At 44.3% G+C, this 14,671-nt stretch overlaps 1 protein-coding gene across 2 annotated transcripts in view; it reads left to right on the top strand.

Moving 5' to 3' along the window:
• LOC106603524 (autism susceptibility gene 2 protein homolog) overlaps nucleotides 1-14,671 on the top strand; it is a 475,162-nt gene that overhangs the window by 176,765 nt on the left and 283,726 nt on the right. For both annotated transcript variants that reach the window (XM_045717116.2, XM_014197337.3), the window contains exon 3: nucleotides 2,225-2,326. In XM_045717116.2, coding sequence (XP_045573072.2) covers nucleotides 2,225-2,326 — 102 coding nt within the window. The remainder of the gene's footprint in view (nucleotides 1-2,224; nucleotides 2,327-14,671) is intronic.

The raw sequence follows: 14,671 nt of genomic DNA, 5'->3' as shown, positions 1-14,671 counted from the left end.
TCAAGGGCACATCGGAATATTTTTCACCCTGTCGGCTCAGATATTCAAACCAGTGACCCTTTCGGTTACTGGCCCAACGCTTTAACCGCTAGGCTACCTGCCACCCCTTAGAGCTTCATGTGCTATGGATTGGCTTGAATTATGAGGACCACACAATTTATTTTCATAATATGCCTAATCTATTTTTTTTTAACCTAAAGTTGCAAAGGAAATGTTGTGATCTATTTAATAAACACAAGAAACCAGCAAAATTTATAAAAGAGTGTGGCTGTATAGCAGGAACAACAGCATCTAGTGGTCAAAACCTGGTACTTTCACACTACTTGTCAAACATATAGAACTTTTACTGTATACTACTGTAGTTGTTGGGGTGGGATTGGCATTAGATGTGGAAAGTCCGTGGGTGGCTTCAGATTTTTTGGCGGGATTCCATTGTGTCTTATTCATTGGAAGGAAGACGTTTGGTCCAGATCGGATATTGGGGACTATATTTATTGAATGTTATCTTAATCATATAAATTAAAATGGCCAATTTTGCGTGCAATCAATTTGCTTCATTTCTCGGAGATCACATTATATTTCAACAAAATAATGTTTCAGGAATGCTAATCTTATCTTTTACTGACTACTCTCTCCTTGAGAGAGAAATGCACAGTGCTGCCAGCAGGGACCCAGGTTGGTTATTAATGAATATTATATTATAGGTCAACATGTTTTGATGAACGACCTGCAGACTGGGGCATAAACAGTGCACAGTGCCATCGCTCCCATCTTTCCATGCCCTTACTTCAGGGCTCTATTACTGTGCCAGTGTGTATGCCCAGGATATTACTTCCCCCTCTCTCTGAAAATATGCAAACTCCCATCAGAGGAATTGGCCTTTAACAAGAAAAAAAGGAGGGAAAATGTGGAGGGGAAGTGTGTTGAAGGTAATTAGTGCTATCACACATGCCGGAGCCCTGTGTTTGAAGCTCTGTGTGTGTGTGTCTCTATGTCCTTGTGTTCCCTCCAGCACTGTTGTCTTGTGTGGCCTCACTCTCTTATCTCCTCTCCCCTTTAGGCCCATCTGGCATCTCCCAGTGCTCTGGCTCTCTCTTATCACTCTCAGCACTCAGCCTGGCTCACAGTCTTTCACCCACCACTGTATTCTCCCAAGGAAAGGATTCCTTTCACACTGCTAATGGCTACAGAGAAGGGAACATTTTAATTTTAATTATACATTTAATTCAAGGGCTCTTAAGACATTCCCCCTACCCTGTGCCATTTCAATAAAATTTGATGGCCGGAATGAGGATGTATAAAAAATCCTTGTATCAAAAGCGAGCTGTATAGTTCAGTCAGAAAGAGAGAGAGAGAGAAAGAAAGAAAGAGAGAGAAGGAAAGAGAACAGCCCCTCTTAGAGAATACAATCCCTCTGCGTGCTGTCTGTCGTGTCATACTCTGCTTTTTCTATTTTGTGGCATTACACCTGTTTACTGCTCTCCTCCACAAAGGCCCCATAAAGCATTTTTTTCTGTGCTTTGAAATGAAGCATGCAAGGTTTGTCAAAGATTTGGCAAGGCTGGCCTGGTCTGGTTTTGGTCTGGTCTTCTGGGTCTGGAAGGAAGGAGTATCGTTAGGAAGCTTCAGAGGACATGAATTGCGGATTTGGACCACAACGGCCCGTGGGCTCCCAGGAGTCCCACATTGTTATCTTCAGACTTCTGGAGGGCTCAGATGTTCTTGGATCGCACATCTTCCTCCTACTCTTTGCTCTCTTGCTTTTTATTTTCTGTGTCTTAGTGAGTCTGACAGTGTCTGGAAAGTGACACCTGCTGAGCTCCTGTAGTCTCTGTATGGGGCTGTCTGTTTGTTGGAAGGGAAGGGAATACGGCTTTTGAAGATTTTTGAAGGCTTTTGTTTCTGTTCTTATCTTCTCTGAAAGGTTGATAGGGATTTCACAGTGTGAGATCATATGCTGGCTGTCTTGTCTGTCATTGGCAGGCTGGAGTGACTGCTGCTGGCTCAAGAGGCCTATAAACATGACAGATTTACACATACACCACAGCGCTTGCTGCCAACACGCACAGATTCATGAAAAAATGTTCTTCTGTCTGTTGGATAGGGATTCCCAGCTCAGTCTCCTCAGCCAATATCATCTATGTAAAGCTTAGAACCAAAGCCCTGTCGCAACATCTTCAGCATGTTAACGTGTGTCTGACTGTGTGTGTTTGTTGTCTTTCAGCTGAAGCCAGGACAGAACAACTGCAAGGACAGCGACAGCGAGAGTGTGAGCGGAGGGTCCAAGCCTTTTGTCGGAAGCAGCTCCAGAGATAGGCTGAGTGACGTAAGTAAACAAACAAATAAGCACACAAACAAGACGTGACACTAACTGTATGTCTACACACTACAATATAACTTAAATGCCTCATGAGCTTAGTTCAACTGTCGTACCCCATCAGAACTCAAAATATAAGCATGTTTTACTCCAATGTTTGGAAACAAAGTAGATGTGACTTGCTCCATCATTATCAGTCGGATTGACCCCAACAAACGTTTCGAGCTTTATATATGGTTGAAAACAGGAGATTCTAAGCTTAACTAAGGATAACTTGTGTATCAACTCTCAAATTTTAGCTCAGTAGAGTTAGTTACAACAGAGATATCCCTGGTCAGCTCTTTAGAGAAAATCCCCCTGAAGTTTGCTGTTTGTTTTCAGTGCGACACTGTTTGCATTTTGCATGTCGCAACACAAGGGCTACTGTAGAAGACATTATGTCTGTTATATGGCATAACTTGTAGCTTGCTTGCTACTCATTTAAAAGTTTGACAAGTTAATGTGTATAAAAATGAGTTTGTGGGTAAGCTAGCAAGCTAAACTGCTAGTTAGCTAGCGTGTTAGTTGACTGTTAGCTAGCCAATGACTCATTTTGAAAGTTGGATCTTACAGTATCGTCTGTAGGCTTTAAATATCACACAGATTTTGACATTCAAAATGATTTTGTTGGCTAAAAAACATGTTCAGGTGATTTCTTTTTGAATCCATAAACAGACAATGTCAACATTTAGCCTCAAACATGTTTCTACTGCTGATTGCCGCTTAAAAGGCGATCTTTGGGTTGTCTTTTGTGAAGATTACATGAGGTTTGACAAGGTAAGTTTAAGTTACTCAAACTCAAGAAGAGTCTGATTAAGATACATTGTGTGCTGCATATCACAGCCAACAGGTAAGTTCTGCTGATGCTGTGGACTGATAAAAACGTAATGTGATTTGCATTGGCCCTTCACCAATAAGAAGATCTCCAGCCTGGTGTTGTCATTGGCTGTCCGCCAGGCTCCTTCTGGTGAACAGGGCTGTACAGTACAGTTACAGTTAGTGTTGTAACCATATACTGTACACACAGAGGTTTAGTACTAGAATAAGGACATCCTATTTACCCAGTGTCTTGTTCCTCAGTCTCAGTTCTTTAGAATCTAAATGTAAATGTATTTCATTTATTTATTCAACCTTTATTTAACGAGTCAATAGAGATCAAATTCTTATTTACAATGATGGCCTGGCACATAGGGTGAGAGATCCATCTCTGTGCTGGCTTGGATATGTAAGGAGAGCAGACTGGTGTTAGGAAGGCTCTAAGGCTCTGTAAAGGCCTGCTATGCTATCTGGCAGACCAAAGCCATTTTACTTTGATTCTAGTGGTGAATCTACAGAGGTGCTGCTATCAGATATGGTCCATAATTAAAACTGTCAGTTGGAAGGTGAAGCCAGTTGTTGACAAAGACACGGAGCGAACGAGTGAAGCAAAACGAATTCTGATGTGTAGCTATAGGATGCTTGGCCAGGCATGAAATTAAATAAGTAATTTGATGTCAACATCATACATTTAAATGATACCTGCTGCTTCACCTCGTCCTACTGTACTGTAGTAGCAAGGCAGAGAGAGAGAGAGAGAAAGAGAGAAAAAGAGAGAGAGAGAAAGAACGAGCGATTGAAAACGGAGAGAGAGAGATATTGTGTATAAAGACAAACAACGATAAAAAAATGAAACTGTGGATGGACACAGTTTTATCACTTTGAATAACTGATAGCCACAGCTGTGCGTGCCATGGAAAATTAACAACAGCCTTTAATTTGTCGTCCATTAGGCCACGCTGAGCAATATGGGCTTGGAGAAGAAGACTTACACGGTGCTGTCATTCAGGGCCTGAGGAGAAGACAGACATGTGATAACCTTTTGGTTTAAATTATAGGGCAACATAGTAGAATGTATTGAATAAGAAATTAGAGAGTATGAGCCGATCTGGAGCTATACATTATATGTGGACTTCAGGACTAGAATGTGAGCGAATCATCCGTTTCTTGTCCTTTGTGGTTTTGCTTTAAACAAAGTGCAACTTATAAAAGCTTCATAAAGCATTCATAAAGGCTTCCTAAGCACTACATAAATGGGTCATGAATCATATAACCCGTATGTCATGCTCTATAAAGGATTCATAAATGTGACAAAACCCCACTATGTCAAATGTTACATAAACCAGTGTTTTTTAAAGGGTGACATAAGCACTGCTTAAAGGTGCACTATGCAGAAATTGCTCTGCCATTTTCTGGTTGCAAAAATTCTAATAGTTCGCTTAATTTCAGTTTATCTGACACAACAAGCAAGTGTAGTTTATTTGTATTTGTATTTATTATGGATCCCCATTAACTGCTGCACTCTTCCTGGGGTCTGGCAAAATTAAAGCTGTTATACAATTTTAAAATATTACAATACATTCATAACAGATTTCACAACACACAAGTGTGTGCCCTTAGGCCCGTACTCCACTACCACATATCTACAGCACAAAATCCATGTGTACGTGTGTGTGTAGTGCGTATGTTATCATGTGTGTGTATATGTATGTGTCTGTGCCTATGTTTGTTGCTTCACAGTCCCGCTGTTCTATAAGGTGCATTTTTATCTGTTTTTTAAATGTGATTCTACTGCTTGCATCAGTTACCTGATGTGGAATAGAGTTCCATGTAGTCATGGCTCTATGTAGTACTGTGCGCCTCTCATAGCCTATTCTGAACTTGGGGACTGTGAAGAGACCTCAGGTGGCATGTCTTGTGGGGTATGCATGAGTGTCTGAGCTGTGTGCTAGTCGTTTAAACAGACAGCTTGGTGCTTTCAACATGTCAATACCTCTCACAGTAGTGATTAAGTCAATCTCTCCACTTTGAGCCTGGAGAAATTGACATGCATATTATTATTACTAGTAGAGAATCATTATACCATCTAAACCGCTGTGAAATATGTTTTCTATAACCAAAAATATTGTCACAACTGTCGGAAGGATTGGACCAAGGCGCAGCGTGTAAAGTGCTCATCTTCTTTTATTAACGTGAACACTTAACCAAAATAAACAATACGACAAAACAGTTCCGTAAGGTGCACAGACTATACGGAAAACAACCACCCACAAACCCAAAGGAAAAAAGGGCTGCCTAAGTATGGCTTCCAATCAGAGACAACGAAAGACACCTGCCTCTGATTGGAAACCATACTCGGCCACACATAGAAAATGAACATAGAAAATGAAAACTAGAACAAATCCCCTCTAAACAAACCAACCCCAAAACCCACAAAAACAACACCCCCTGCCACGCCCTGACCATACTAAAGGGAGGGAAGGGAGGGTGGCCACCGTCAACGACGGTTCCTGTGCTACACCCCCCCTTTGCCAATCCTCCCACTACGGAGGTAGCTCTGGCTCTGGGCGTAGCTCCCGTTCTGAAGACTCTGGGCTGCAGACCACCGCTGAAGGCCCTTGGCTGCAGACCACCGCTGAAGGCCCTTGGCTGCAGACCACCGCTGAAGGCTCCTGGCTGCAGACCACCGCTGAAGGCTCCTGGCTGCAGACCACCGCTGGAGGCTCCGGACTGGGAGGCGTCGCTGGAGGCCCCGGGCTGAGAGGCGTCACTGGAGGCCCCGGGCTGAGAGGCGTCGCTGGAGGCTCCTGACTGAGGAGCGTTGCTGGAGGCTCCTGACTGGGGAGCGTCGCTGGAGGCTCCGGACTGAGGAGCGTCGCTGGAGGCTCCGGGCTGAGGAGTGTCGCTCGAGGCTCCGGGTTGGGGAGCGTCGCTGGAGGCTCCTGACTGGGGAGTGTCGCTGGAAGCTCCGGGCTGAGGAGCGTCGCTGGAGGCTCTGGGCTGAGGAGCGTCGCTGGAGGCTCCGGGCTGAGGAGCGTCGCTGGAGGCCTCCTGCGTGGAGCTGGGACCGGTCTCCCCGGACTGGGGAGACTTACAGGAGACTGGGTGCGCAGAGCAAGCTCGGGGCACACTGGGCCGTGGAGGCGCACCGGCGGTCTGGAGCTCAGGGCTGGCACACCCCGTCCTGGCTGAATGGTCACTGTAGCCCGGCACGGGCAGAGCGCTGGCACAGGGCGAAATGGGCTGTGCTGGAGAGTGAGGGCTGCCGTGCGTAGAGCAGGCGCAGGGTAAGCTGGACCGAGGAGACGCACTGGCGGCCAGATGTGCTGCGCCGGCGCACTTCTCCCTGGCTGCCGGCCAACTCTCGCCCGGCAACGCTGCGGAGCCGGTACTGACCGGACCGGACTGTGCGTGCGTATGGGCGATACCGTGCGCATTTCCGCATAGCTCGGTGCTCTCCTCGTCACCCGCTCCCCACGGTAAGCACGGGGAGTTGGCTCAGGACTCCACCCTGACTCTGCCCAACTCCCCGTGTGCCCCCCCCCCCCCCCAAAATAATTGGAGGCTGCCTCTCGCACTTGCCTCTTGGCTTATATAGCGCCTCATAGTAGCGCCGCTCTGCCTTCACTGGCTCCAGTTCCTCCTTCGGTCAACGATACTCCCCAGCCTGCCTCCAGGGTCCTTTCCCGTCTAAGATCTCCTCCCACATCCACGACTCCAAATACCACCCTCCCTGCTCCTAACCCCGCTGCTTGGTCTTCTTTCGGTGGGTGGTTCTGTCATAACCGTCGTAAGGATTAGACCAAGGTGCAGCGTGTAAAGTGCTCATCTTCTTTTATTAACGTGAACACTTAACCAAAATAAACAATATGACAAAACAGTTCCGTAAGGTGCACAGACTGTACGGAAAACAACCACCCACAAACCCAAAGGAAAAGAGGGCTGCCTAAGTATGGCTTCCAATCAGAGACAACGAAAGACACCTGCCTCTGATTGGAAACCATACTCGGCCACACATAGAAAATGAACATAGAAAATGAAAACTAGAACAAATCCCCTCTAAACAAACCAACGCCAAATCCCACAAAAGCAACACCCCCTGCCATGCCCTGACCATACTACAATGACAAATGACCCCTTCTACTGGTCAGGACGTGACAAATATAGTATTTTCACCTGTTTCAAGCTGGTGTACAAAACCGAAAGAAAAATACTTAAAAACTAAACTTAAGCACGGGAAGCATATAAATAGCGCACCTGAAACAGATCTACTGCTTCCTAGACTTGCTTTCAATGAGAATGACAGATCTATAACTCACATTTCTATGTGAATTTTGTCAGATCGCCCAAAGTTACGTATTGCAGCTTTATTATAGGCTTAATAAATCATATTAAATTTACGCTTCACAAAGCATCTATAACCTTGTCATGTCATATTCTACAAAATATCTAGGAGAGCCCAACCTCTTTCCATCTTGGGTGCATAGCCAATATTGTCCCTGACCCTAACCTTCTCCAAAATGCTGTCCTGCAATTATTGTACACCCTAATTGCCCAGTGTTTGAGGATAAATGCCTCATATTACTTCCCTCTCTTTCAACTCACATACCTCTGAATGTGGTAACATACCTTGTATGTCCTGAAATTATCTTTACTTCTGTTTGAACATTTCTTTAACCCATCCATAAGTTATGTGTTGTGGTTGTCAAGATATTTTTGTCCTCCCCATTATCTTTCACCACGACAGCCTTTTATCCACAATGTGTTTCCTGTGAGGGTTGAATAAAGCCAGTCCTCCACAATATCTATCTACCTGTCTGGCATGGAGGGCCAGAGGGTCTGTCCTCTCTGTGTGTCTGACGGGAGCTGCTGAAAGCTGGGCTGCGTGAGGACAGTGTTTTTGCCACTTTGAAAGAGTCACGCTATAAGAGGACCCATCTCAGGCCCCCACGGGCCTCTGAACAGTCCTGCCTGGCCACGCTGTAAAAACCCACTTCACACATCGCAGGCGGCGACAGCTGAGACCTCTGTAGCAGGACCACTGCCCCAGATGGAGGGTGAGGAGAGGGAGATGGGTTGAGAAAGGGGGAGGGGAGTAAGGGTGAAGAGAGGGAGAGGGGGTGTAATGAGAAAAAGTGGGTGAGAGAAGAGGGAGTGAGATCCTGTGGAAGCCATATTGATAAACCTGAAATATTGTCTGATTTTCTGGCTTATAGTAGGCATGTGTGAAGAATGTGATACAAGGCCGGCCTGTTGCTTAGCTTGAAATATTCACCAAGGCCAACCCTAAATGTAATTCATAGTGCAACATGTACGCATGCACACACACTTGTGTGTACGCCCACATGCGCACGCCACACACACTGCATCAAAGTGAGTTATTAGTTCTATGGAGCAGTGTGAGGCAGGGCTATGAGTAACCCTGGCCATTTGTTAGACACCAACAGTTTGCTAATGATGTTTGCTAAAGGTCTGCCTGCTCCCCTTTCACCCTCTGACTCAGCCTCCTGTGCTACCCAGGTCCTGCCTGGGAGGAACAGAGAGGACAGGGTAGGTCAGCCTGGACCCCATCTCCTCTCTCTCTCTCTCTCTCCCTCTTTCCTAGGCAACTCATTAGGTCCTACAAATGGCACATCAGCCTCATTGGGGTTAGCCTTAACCCCAAACCCCAGCTAAATTGGCAGGCAATGCTATATTTACTCTGAAGCCTGTTGTCCCCTTTAGGAAGCATTTGATAGGCGTTGGGTTCACAGCAGGCATACAGGCCTCCCCCTCCCCACCACCATTGCCACCCCTTGCCCCCGCCCCCTCTCCTCCTGCCGCCATCCCCATCCTGGGTGGCAGGAGTCAGACAGGAGTTCTGGGCAGAGGGAGTCTGCTGGATGGGGGTGGGCAGGGAGGCTGGGATTATTCAGTCGTGTTTAGTCTCTGCGGCAGAGGTGAAATGCCATCATTATCCGGCTGCTTATCAAATAAATTGGCAATTACGGGGCTTGGAACGCGAGTAAACAGCACATTACTCTTTTTTTGTTACTACCCAAGGCCCTTGATGAGAGATGAGCGAGAGGGAGAGAGAGAGGCCCGAAAGCGTTTGGTGTCATAGCCCGCCAGTCAGTGTCCATCGAGGCATGCAGGCAAATGGGGACAGGAAATAAATAGATGTTGAAATAACAACATTTGATCCCCTAATTCACCATGATCATTCTCCCTTATTTGTCCAGTTGTTTTTTTCTGTTGACAGATCCATTCTTTCAAGTATCAGCACAGAAGTTTGTGAATTGTAAGTACCATAACCTCTTGAGGATACCCTAGGATAGGGGGCGCCACAGCGCATTTTGAAAAAAAATCGTTCCCATTTTCAACGGCCTACTAATCAAACTCAGAAGATAGGGCATGCATATACTTATTATATATGGATAGAAAACACTCTAAAGTTTCTAAAACTGTTTGAATGGTGTCTGTGAGTATAACAGAACTCATTTGGCAGGCAAAACCCTGAGACATTTTCTGACAGGAAGTGGATACCTGATGTGTTGTATTGAGTTCTAACCTATCCCATTGAAAAACACAGGGGTTTAGGAATATTTTGGCACTTCCTATTGCTTCCACTAGATGTCGCCAGTCCTTTCACAGTGGTTTGAGCCTTATAGAGTCAAAACTCAGTGAATGACAGGAGTTTGAAATTGGTCACAGGGGATGGGCCATCACCATTATGACGCCGGCGGCCATGTCTGCCCCCACCTTTGGAAACGGTTTTAAAGGCAATGAAATCATCCCCCTCGAATCTTATTGGCTCTCTTGGTGTTAGTGGCCCTGAACATTTATTTTATACAACGTTTGACATGTTTGAACGAACCTACATGCGCGAGGATTGCTTTCAGTATGAAGTGCAGAGCTGCGTTTGGAGAGAGCCATAGGACGCGCTACCAACATCAGGCTAATGGAACGTGAAGTATGGACTTTTTGACCGAAAATACATCTGTTGTGGACCTGGGATGCTTTCTGATGAAGACAACTAAAGGTAGGCGATTATTGACAATATTATTGAAGATGAGATGGTTCATACTGTTGCATCCAAGATGGCGCCGAGCACTGTATATTAGCTGATTTTCTGAGTATCGCATCTCCTTTTATCGCAAAGTGTGATTACCCAGTAAAGTTAATTTAAAATCTGGTATGACGGGTGTTCTCAAGAGATATTCATCTATAAATGTTAGATTGACAATATACATTTAAAAAATCGTTATAGTATAGCAATTTATTGAAACGTAGCATTGTTTACCGGGACGCTTTTGAGGGGAAATTAGGTAGTCAACGTCAGACAGAGATGTAAAATGCTGTTTTTATATATAAATATGACCTTTATTGAACAAAAGAATGCATGCATTGTATAACATGATGTCCTAGGGGTGCCATCTGATGAAGTTTGTAAAAGGTTAGTGCTACATTTAGCTGTTTATTGATAATATGTGATGGAAGTGGTTGGTCGGAAAATGGCTATGAAGCTGCTTTTTACGATGGACTCATCTAATATAATCTAATGATTTGCTTTTCCTGTAAAACCTTTTTGAAATCGGACGACGTGGGTCGATTCAGGAGAGGTGTATCTATAAAAAAAAAAAAAAAATATTTTTAATTTTTGTAAAAAATTATGATAATTTTTTAATGCTAATTGGCGATATGATTTTTCGCTGGATTTTGATCCCGCTAACGGGATCAGATGCTCAAGAGGATAATTTATGCTCAACTTTCATTAGCAGCTTTATGGCCATAGAAATACTGATGCAGAGCTCTAGAAACGTTCAGGCTAATACTCATATTGACGGCATATACAGTGGCCATGTTTTTTTTAAGCTGATCTTAACTTTTGTTGTACATAATGTCGCCGCCATCATTTCCTATGACCGAAAACCGTTTTTGGACAACAGAACAGCTATCACTAACCTCAATTTGGATGATCATTTCTACTTCAATGAGTCGGCAGCTCTAGATGTTCTGCTTACTCCCGACCAGGCCTTAATTCCCGGGACTCGAAAGAGGAAGCGGCATCCTGAGATGACTACGGCGATGAACAAATAGTCCGCCATTGCCTTCTGTTGTGTTGGAGAACATGCAGTCACTGGAGAACAAACTGGATGAGCTCTATCCTATCAATGGAACCTGAAAAAATATAATATCCAATGTTTCTCTGAGTCATGGCTGAACGAGGACATGAATGTACATCTTGCTGGTTTTTCTATGCATTGACAAGACCGGACTGCAGACTCAGGTAAGATGAAGAGAGGAGGGGTGTGTCTCTTTGTTAACAACAGCTGGTGCGTGATATCTAATGTTAAGGAAGTCTCAAGTTTTTGTCTCGCCTGAGTTAGAATACCTTATGATAAGCTGCAGACCATACTATTTACCAAGAGAGTTTTCATCTATATTTTTCATAGCTGTCTATTTACCACCAGAAACCGATGCTGGCCTTAGGAAATCAAGAAAATGCACATTTAGAGGCTGCGTTTCTCATGGTCGGTAATTTTAACGCAGGAAGAAAAAAAATCAGTATTACCTCATTTTCACCAGCATGTCACTTGTGCAACTAGAGGCGACTTAACTCTAGATCACCTTTACTCCACACACAGAAATGCATACAAGGCCCTCCCTTGCCCTCCCATTGGCAAATCAGGCCATTACTATCCTCCTGCTGCCTGCTCACAAGCAAAAACTGAAACAGGAAGCACCAGTTACGCATTCATGTGGCAGGGCTTTGCAAACTATCACGGATTATGAAAGGAAACCAAGCTTTGAGCTACCCAGCGATGCGAGCCTACCAGACGAGCTAAATGCCTTCTATGCTCGCTTCGAGGCAAGCAACACTGAACCATGCATGAGAGCACCAGCTGTTCCCGACGACTGTGTGATCTCGCTCTCGGTAGCCGATGTGAGTAAGACCTTTAAACAGGTTAACATTTACAATGCCAAACGAAATATCAATTTTCACCTTCACTCTGTTGGTAATGCGTACAAATTGGATCATAAGTCTAAAAGTAGCATAGATCCCACTTAGAACATTGATATGCCCGTAAAGTAATCTCGAAAACCCGACCCTATGCAACACAGTGAATAGGGTCTGGTTTCAATAATGGATTTTTTGTCATACAGGATATACGTCACTGCTTACGTCGATAATGGAAAAAAATCACGAGGCAGACATGCCAGAACGTCGCACTTCAGAACCAAAGTTTGCAGGCAAAACCTTTGCAGTGGTTTTAGTTAAGGTAGTTGATGCAAACTAGCCACTTGTGAAATGCACTTATAAAAAAATTACCTCTGTGATCTCCATCTTGCTAGTAGTGACGTAGGCAGTGACATAGACTCTTTTGGCACAGAGGAACTATCATTGAAACCAGACCCTAGTCACTGCGTTGCCTAGGGTTGTGTTTTCGAGACTACCCGTAGAGTATATTATGTTCAACAGTATATTGTACAAATTAGAAAATCATGTTTATATTTTTGAATATTCATAAAGTAATGTAAGAAAATGATTTAAATATAAACACTACCCATATTTCAGAGCAAATAGTAAAGCTTCATGTGTGTCCAGATTTCTCTATTGAGGTTTATGTCAAATGTAAGTGATTTGATATTTATTTATTTTTTGTATTTTTTTACCTCTTTTTCTCCCCAATTTCGTGATATCCAATTGGTATTTACAGTCTTTTTCCATCGCTGCAACTTCCATACAGACTCGGGAGAGGCGAAGGTCGAGAGCCATGGGTCCTCCGAAACACGACCCGCCAAACCGCACTGCTTCTTGACACACTGTTCACTTAACCCGGAAGCCAGCTGCACCAATGTGTCAGAGGAAACATCGCACCCCTGGCGACCGTGTCAGCGTGCATGCAGCCGGCCCGCCACAGGAGTCGCTAGAGCGAGATGGGACAAGGACATCCCAGCCGGCCAAACCCTCCCCTAACATGGACGCTGGGCCAATTGTGCACCTCCTCATGGGTCACCCGGTCACAGCCGGCTGCGACACCCGGTCAAACCTGAATCTGTAGTGATTCCGCTAGCACTGCGATGCAGTGCTTTAGACCCCTTTGCCATTCGGGAGGCCAATTTGCTTATTTTTACACTTGTAAAAGTACAGACACTTCGATCCCGGGCTTTTAAAAACAATATATGTGGGGCTCGAAACAGGTGGGGCGAACACAAGATGTTCTCAAATGGGCTTTGGAATATTTGCCAATTGCAGTTGGGATACAAGTGCAGTGTTCTCTGATCGTTTCAATTACATTTTTTCCCCAAAAATTGGCAGACTCGAGTGATTGACACTATCAAACACATAAGCAAGTGGTCACTCCCTATAGGGCTTAGGGCCAACGGGTTATTTCAACATAATGTGCAGGTCTGTCTGCGTAATGGGCAGGTCTTTCTCACTGTCTGGAAGTTCTGGCTGCTATGATTGGATAGAGCGTGCAAAGCTGATAGAACGTAATCAGCTCAGCTGCTTTTTCTGCAGTTGGAGGGCACTGAGCGTGGGCATGATGGTAATCCATACCCAACCCTCCAGTAAGTTGTGATGAACTCATTTCCAAAACTCTGTTTTGGACTGACTTTATGACCAAAATTATCCTATTTACACTTTGTAGTCAATTTTGACACTAGAATAAATGTTTCTGACTCATATCAATGCCACATAGGCCGTTTAAAACCAGAAAAGTTGGTTCTAAGGAGCAGTCAAACAGCCCTTCTGTGAAATAGAAATGCTGGTCTTTTTTTGTCCTGATTTCATTAGGAATCACCCTGTAGCTTTATACTTTATACTATACTCTCTCTGAGCCCACCTGATAGTCCCATAGGTCATATGGAAGTCGTTTGGTTGTGGCTGTGTTAAGACTGCTGGTCAATGGGGTGCTGTTGCTCAGGACAATCATAATAGGACATGGAGTTTTTCCAACCCAAATTAAAATGTGAAAACTGTGGGTTCCTGTGGAATTCATCCTTGTCTGCTCCGTCTTGCCTCACCTTCTCAGATATGAGAATAAGTTATTTTCCTGCGGTGTGGTCTTAGAACGTCGCTTTGTAATGAAACATCTGGAAATGATATCTGGAAACATCTAACATCTAATCATATCCATGTCAATCTGAGTTTTTTCTGCTGAAATGGAGCAAAAAGAAAAGTCTCCCTCAAGGCTGGTAAACCTGAACCTAGTTATTAGTGGCTTTTAATGAATACAATGAATAATGACAATATATTTGGAATTCCTTCACGCATGTGGCAAAACGATTCTAACTCTCAAATTACCACTTTTGAAAAGCGATTAATGTCATATAATATAGTTGTTGTTTTTAATGATTACTCTGATTATTTAATTTGCTCGAACATATGAAGAAACCACAACGTTTTTGCTGGTATTTTGTTTTTCAACCTCACGGTACTTTTCATGCCCCAGGGTCTAAGGAATTGGTATTTCTTGGCTGTGTACAAATGGGATCTAGCCCTTACATTGA

This window comes from Salmo salar, chromosome 04 (genome assembly GCF_965601325.2).
Source record: "Salmo salar chromosome 04, fSalSal1, whole genome shotgun sequence".
Lineage (NCBI taxonomy): Eukaryota > Metazoa > Chordata > Actinopteri > Salmoniformes > Salmonidae > Salmo > Salmo salar.
The sequence above is the reverse complement of the archived record's forward strand: the minus strand, read 5'-3'. Positions and strand labels throughout refer to the sequence as shown.